Consider the following 7,500-nt stretch of genomic DNA (forward strand, 5'->3'; position numbering starts at 1 on the left):
CACACAGATACACACACACACACAGATACACACACACACGCACACACACACAGATACACACACATACACAAACACACACAGATACACACACACACGCACACACACACAGATACACACACATACGCAAACACACACAGACACCACACACACACACACACCACTACACCCTACACACACCACACACACACCACCCACACTACTACACACACCACCCACCCCACACACACACACTACACACCAGCCACACACCACACACACCACCCACACTACACCCCACCCACCACACACACACACACCACACACTACACCACACACACACACCACACACTACACCACACACACACTACACACCACCCACACACCACACACACACACACTACACACCACCCACACACCACACACACTACACACACACCACACACAAACCACACACACCACACACACACCACACACAGACACACACACACTACACCACCCACACTACACCACACACACCACACACACACTACACTACACACTAACAATACACTACACACACCACACCACTACACACCACACACACACACACACTACGACCCCTGACCTCTGTGGGACAGGGTGCGAGGGCCCCGTGGCCCCTCCCCGCCGGCGCGGTCTCCTTGGTGACGGCCGTTGCCGGGGCGGTCCCCTTGGCGACGGCCGTCGCGGTCGCCGTGGCGACGGCCGTTGCCGGGGGCGCCGCTGGCCCAGGCGAGGCGGCCGCTGACCCCGCTGAGATTGGAGCCCTCCCGCTCCACCCCCACGTCCACGCGCTCCTGGCGGGGTCAAGGGTCAAGAGTCACCGGGTCGGCGGGTCAGCGGGGTTAGCGGGTCAACAGTCACCGGGTTAGCGGGTCAAGGGTCAGCAGGGTTAGCGGGTCACCAGGCCCATATGCCATCGGGCCAGCGAGTTGCCAGGCCAACGGGGTCGTTGGGGTCGTTGGGGCGGGGCCAACGGGGTCGTTGGGGCGGGGCCAACGGGGTCGTTGGGGCGGGGCCAACGGGGTCGTTGGGGTCATTGGGGCGGGGCTAATGGGGTCGTCGGCACCGACCCACTGTCCCACTGACTCACTGACCCACCGACCCACCCACTGACCCACCGACCCACTCACTGACCCACTCACCCACTGACCCACCGACCCACTGACTCACTGACCCACTCACTGACCCACTCACTGACCCACTCACTGACCCACTCACTCACTGACCCACTCACCCACTGACCCACTGACCCTCTAACCCACCGACCCACTGACCGACTAACTCACTCACCCACTCACCCACTAACTCACTAAATCACTAACCCACTCACCCACTGACCCACCGACCAGAGGTGGGACAAAGTCATTGTTATGCAAGTCCAAGTCGAGTCGCAAGTCATCAAATTCATGACTCGAGTCTGACTCGAGTCCAAGTCACATGACTCGAGTCCACATCTCATAGGTGGGACAAAGTCATTGTTATGCAAGTCCAAGTCGAGTCGCAAGTCATCAAATTCATGACTCGAGTCTGACTCGAGTCCAAGTCACATGACTCGAGTCCACACCTCTGCCACCGACCCACCGACCCACTCACCCACTGACCCACTAACCCACTGACCCACTGACCCACCGACCCACTCACCCACTGACCCACTCACCCACCGACCCACTGACCCACCGACCCACTCACCCACTGACCCACTCACCCACTGACCCACTCACTCACTCACTCACCCACTGACCCACTCACCCACTGACCCACTCACCCACTGACCCACTCACCCACTGACCCACCGACCCACTGACCCACTGACCCACTCACCCACTGACCCACTCACCCACTGACCCACCGACCCACTCACCCACTGACTCACTCACCCACTGACCCACCGACCCACTCACCCACTGACCCACTCACCCACCGACCCACTCACCCACTGACTCACTAACCCACTCACCCACTGACTCACTCACTCACTAACCCACTCACCCACTGACTCACTCACCCACTAACTCACTAACTCACTCACTCACCCACTAACCCACTGACCCACCGACCCACTGACCCACCGACCCACTCACCCACTGACCCACTGACCCAGACCCCGTTGTTCCCGTTAAATCGCCACTGGCCGCGTTGGCCGTGAGCGGGAATCGAACTCGGGTCGCCGTGGGTCCGTAGCGCAGCGGCGGGTCACAGCTGCAGTGCCCCATCGAAACCTCGCAGCAAGAGATGCCTAATATCGAAATCATTCTTTTCTCTCTCTACCGCGACTTGACCCCGAAACAAACACACAGCGCATGGATTTCCCTGCAGTCATCGGAAGCCCCAAATCAAGTTTAAAATACAATTACTTCAAAAAACAAGTCCGTGTTGCAGTATTTCTTGCGGGTTTTTAACAGCACACGCTACCGCCCCCCCCGCCCCGACCACGATCTCCACACGGAGCACTGATCAGGTGACCGGGGGTCGCCCTGCCCCCAGAGTTTCGCAAACGGGTTTTGATTCCTTACCCGGCTACCCGTACCCGGCCGCACCAGGGTCGCAAACGGGTACCCGTACCTGGCCGGGTACGGGTAGCCGGGTATCGGGTAGGGTACGGGTAGCTGGGTATCGGGTAGGGTACGGGTATGGGTAGGGTACGGGTAGGGTACGGGTATGGGTAGGGTATGGGTAGGGTACGGGTATGGGTAGGGTATGAGTAGGGTACGGGTATGGGTAGGGTATGGGTAGGGTACGGGTAGGGTACGGGTATGGGTAGGGTATGGGTAGGGTACGGGTATGGGTAGGGTATGAGTAGGGTACGGGTATGGGTAGGGTATGGGTAGGGTACGGGTATCGGGTAGGGTACGGGTATCGGGTAGGGTGCGGGTATCGGGTAGGGTACGGGTATCGGGTAGGGTACGGGTATCGGGTAGGGTACGGGTATCTGGTAGGGTACGGGTATCGGGTAGGGTACGGGTATCTGGTAGGGTACGGGTATCGGGTAGGGTACGGGTATCGGGTAGGGTACAGGTATCTGGTAGGGTACGGGTATCGGGTAGGGTACGGGTATCGGGTAGGGTACGGGTATCTGGTAGGGTACGGGTATCGGGTAGGGTACGGGTACCGGGTAGGGTACGGGTATCTGGTAGGGTACGGGTATGGGGTAGGGTACGGGTATCGGGTAGGGTACGGGTATCGGGTAGGGTACGGGTATCTGGTAGGGTACGGGTATCGGGTAGGGTACGGGTATGGGGTAGGGTACGGGTATCTGGTAGGGTACGGGTATCGGGTAGGGTACGGGTATCGGGTAGGGTACGGGTATCGGGTAGGGGTATCTGGTAGGGTACGTGTATCGGGTAGGGTACGGGTATCGGGTAGGGTACGGGTATCTGGTAGGGTATCGGGTAGGGTACGGGTATCGGGTAGGGGTATCTGGTAGGGTACGTGCATCGGGTAGGGTACGGGTATCGGGTACCCGGTTGCGACCTCTGCCCTGGCTACGAACATGATGGGGAAACCCGCGACAACGTCCCCCGCGCACCAAGCGAGGTTGTCAACATCCCCAAAGAGCTTCCCGGCTCGCCGGATTTCTCCGGCCCTTGCTGGCGGGGTCATCGGGGGGGAGGGGGGGGGGTGAGGGGTCATCGGGGGGGAGGGGGGGGGGGGTGAGGGGTCATCGGGGTCATGATGAGAGGTCACCTGGAGCTGGGGGTCGATCTCAAACACCGACTCCCCCCTTCTCATGTCGGTGATGAGCCACGGGCCCCCCGCCCTGCGCACACACGCAGAGAGAGAGGTCACATGCACCTAGCCTGGCACAGCAGTACACAACCCGTGGCACCTGCAGGGTCTGTCACGTGACCTCCTCATGCACCTAGCCTGGCACAGCAGTCGACCATTGGCACCTGCAGGGTCTGTCCCGTGACCTCCTCCTCATGCACCTAGCCTGTGTGTGTACACGTGTGTGTGTGTACACTGTGTGTGTGTTGAGAGTTTGTGTGTAGGTGTGTGTGTGTGTGTGTACACTGTGTGTTGAGAGTTTGTGTGTAAGTGTGTGTGTGTGTGTACACGTGTGTGTGTGTGTCTAAGTGTGAGTGTGTGGGGAGCGGTGGGTGTAGTGGTCAGCGCTGCGCTGCGCTATGAACCCGGCGACACGAGTTCGATTCCCGGTCCTGGGCCTCCCCTAGGTAGACTCAGCCTCAAACGAGTACCCGGTGCGGTGTGTAAACATCGACGCTGGGGAGACAAAGGCGGCCGGGCGTGGTGCTGGCCACCCACCCCCTCGTGTGCCATGCCGGCCTTCACAGGTGCTCGCTAACAGCACTTGCCCCTACAGTCTGTTAAGGCTACACGGGGGATCTTTATCTTTGTGTGTACCTGTGTGTGTGTGTGTGTAAGTATGTGTCTAAGTGTCTGTGTAAGTGTGTGTGTGTAACTGTAAGTGTGTGTGTAGGTGTGTGTGTAAGTGTGTGTGTGTGTAGGTGTGTGTAGGTATGTGTGTAGGGGTGTGTGTGTAGGTGTGTGTGTGTCTAAGTGTGTAGGTGTATGTGTGTAGGTGTGTGTGTAACTGTGTGTAAGTGTGTGTGTGAGTAGGTGTGTGTGTCTGTGACGTGTGTGTGTAAGTGTGTGTAGGTGTCTGTGTGTGTAGGTGTGTGTGTAAGTGTGTGCGTGTGTAGGTGTAAGTGTGTGTGTAGGTGTGTGTGTAGGTGTGTGTGTAAGTGTGTGTAGGTGTGTGTGTAGGTGTGTGTGTAGGTGTGTGTGTGTAAGTGTGTAGGTGTGTGTGTGTAGGTGTGTGTGTAACTGTGTGTGTGTGTAGGTGTGTGTGTGTAGGTGTGTGTGTGTAGGTGTGTAGGTGTGTGTGTAACTGTGTGTGTGTGTAGGTGTGTGTGTGTAGGTGTGTAGGTGTGTGTAGATGTGTGTGTGTGTGTAACTGTGTGTGTGTGTAACTGTGTGTGTGTGTGTGTAAGTGTGTAGGTGTGTGTGTAAGTGTGTAGGTGTGTGTGTAAGTGTGTGTGTGTAAGTGTGTAACTGTGTGTGTAGGTGTGTATGTGTAACTGTGTAAGTAACTGTGTGTGTGTGTAGAGGTGTGTGTGTAACTGTAGGTGTGTGTGTAAGTGTGTAACTGTGTGTGTAGGTGTGTGTGTGTAGGTGTGTGTGTGTGTAACTGTGTGTGTGTGTGTAACTGTGTGTGTGTGTAACTGTGTGTGTGTAGGTGTGTGTGTAACTGTGTGTGTGTGTAAGTGTGTGTGTGTGTAGGTGTGTGTGTGTGTGTAGGTGTGTGTGTAAGTGTGTAACTGTGTGTGTAGGTGTGTGTGTAAGTGTGTAACTGTGTGTGTAGGTGTGTATGTGTAACTGTGTGTGTGTAACTGTGTGTGTGTGTAGAGGTGTGTGTGTAACTGTAGGTGTGTGTGTAAGTGTGTAACTGTGTGTGTAGGTGTGTGTGTGTAGGTGTGTGTGGGTGTAGGTGTGTGTGTGTGTAGGTGTGTGTGTGTAGGTGTGTGTGTAGGTGTGTGTGTGTAACTGTGTGTGTGTGTAGGTGTGTGTGTGTGTAACTGTGTGTGTGTGTAGGTGTGTGTGTGTGTAACTGTGTGTGTGTGTAAGTGTGTGTGTGTGTGTAGGTGTGTGTGTAACTGTGTGTTTGTGTAGGTGTGTGTGTGTGTCTAGGTGTGTGTGTGTGTAGGTGTGCGTGTGTGTAAGTGTGTGTAGGTGTGTGTGTGTGTAGGTGTGTGTGTGTAGGTGTGTAGGTGTGTGTGTAGGTGTGTGTAGGTGTGTGTGTGTAGGTGTGTGTGTGTAGGTGTAACTGTGTGTGTGTGTGTAACTGTGTGTGTGTGTAGGTGTGCGCGTGTGTGTAGGTGTGTGTGTGTAACTGTGTGTAAGTGTGTGTGTGTAGAGGTGTGTGTGTGTGTAGGTGTGTGTGTGTAGGTGTGTGTGTGAAAGGTGTGTGTGTGTAGGTGTGTGTGTGTAGGTGTGTGTGTGTAGGTGTGTGTGTAACTGTGTGTGTGTAACTGTGTGTGTGTAACTGTGTGTGTGTAGAGGTGTGTGTGTAACTGTAGGTGTGTGTGTGTGTAGGTGTGTGTGTGTGTAAGTGTGTGTGTGTGTAAGTGTGTGTGTGTAGGTGTGTGTGTAACTGTAGGTGTGTGTGTGTAGGTGTGTGTGTGTGTAGGTGTGTGTGTGTGTAACTGTGTGTGTGTGTGTGTAGGTGTGTGTGTGTGTGTAGGTGTGTGTAGGTGTGTGTGTGTGTTACTGTGTGTGTGTGTAACTGTGTGTGTGTGTGTGTAGGTGTGTGTGTGTAGGTGTGTGTGTGTGTAACTGTGTGTGTGTGTAGGTGTGTGTGTGTGTAGGTGTGTGTGTAACTGTGTGTGTGTAGGTGTGTGTGTAGGTGTGTGTGTGTGTAGGTGTGTGTGTGTAACTGTGTGTGTGTGTAGGTGTGTGTGTAGGTGTGTGTAGGTGTGTGTGTGTAGAGGTGTGTGTGTAGGTGTGTGTGTAACTGTGTGTGTGTGTAACTATGTGTGTGTGTGTAGGTGTGTGTGTGTAACTATGTGTGTGTGTAACTGTGTGTGTGTGTAACTGTGTGTGTGTGTGTAGGTGTGTGTGTGTAACTGTGTGTGTGTGTCACTGTGTGTGTGTGTGTAGGTGTGTGTGTGTAACTGTGTGTGTGTGTCACTGTGTGTGTGTGTAACTGTGTGTGTGTGTCACTGTGTGTGTGTGTAACTGTGTGTGTGTGTGTAGGTGTGTGTGTGTGTAGGTGTGTGTGTAGGTGTGTGTGTAGGTGTGTGTGTGTAGGTGTGTGTGTGTAACTGTGTGTGTGTAACTGTGTGTGTGTGTGTAGGTGTGTGTGTGTAGGTGTGTGTGTAGGTGTGTGTGTGTAGGTGTGTGTGTGTGTAGGTGTGTGTGTAGGTGTGTGTGTGTAGGTGTGTGTGTGTAACTGTGTGTGTGTGTGTAGGTGTGTGTGTGTAACTGTGTGTGTGTGTGTAGGTGTGTGTGTGTAGGTGTGTGTGTGAAAGGTGTGTGTGTGTAGGTGTGTGTGTGTGTAGGTGTGTGTGTGTAGGTGTGTGTGTAACTGTGTGTGTGTAACTGTGTGTGTGTAGAGGTGTGTGTGTAACTGTAGGTGTGTGTGTGTGTAGGTGTGTGTGTAGGTGTGTGTGTGTGTAGGTATGTGTGTGTGTAACTGTGTGTGTGTAACTGTGTGTGTGTGTGTAGGTGTGCGTGTGTGTGTGTAACTGTGTGTGTGTGTGTAGGTGTGTGTGTGTGTGTAGGTGTGTGTGTGTGTAGGTGTGTGCGTGTGTGTGTGTAGGTGTGTGTGTGTAGGTGTGTGTGTAGGTGTGTGTGTGTGTAACTGTGTGTGTGTGTGTAACTGTAGGTGTGTGTGTGTGTAGATGTGTGTGTGTGTAGGTGTGTGTGTAACTGTGTGTGTGTGTAACTGTGTGTGTGTGTGTAGGTGTGTGTGTAGGTGTGTGTGTAGATGTGTGTGTGTAACTGTGTGTGTGTGTAACTGTAGGTGTGTGTGTGTAACTG

The 7,500-nt window shown here is 54.4% G+C and overlaps 1 protein-coding gene across 1 annotated transcript in view; it reads right to left on the minus strand.

Moving 5' to 3' along the window:
- The window catches only part of LOC144740349 (suppressor of fused homolog), a 60,847-nt gene that overhangs the window by 29,900 nt on the left and 23,447 nt on the right, over positions 1-7,500 (minus strand). Inside the window, exons 7-8 of the mRNA XM_078623220.1 lie at positions 3,685-3,757; positions 584-794 (exon numbers count right to left, since the gene is read on the minus strand). Of these exons, the coding sequence (XP_078479346.1) occupies positions 584-794; positions 3,685-3,757 (284 nt within the window). The remainder of the gene's footprint in view (positions 1-583; positions 795-3,684; positions 3,758-7,500) is intronic.

The sequence above is a fragment of the Lampetra planeri genome, unplaced genomic scaffold, assembly GCF_965212315.1.
Source record: "Lampetra planeri unplaced genomic scaffold, kcLamPlan1.2.h2 scaffold_208, whole genome shotgun sequence".
Classification (NCBI taxonomy): Eukaryota; Metazoa; Chordata; class Hyperoartia; order Petromyzontiformes; family Petromyzontidae; genus Lampetra; species Lampetra planeri.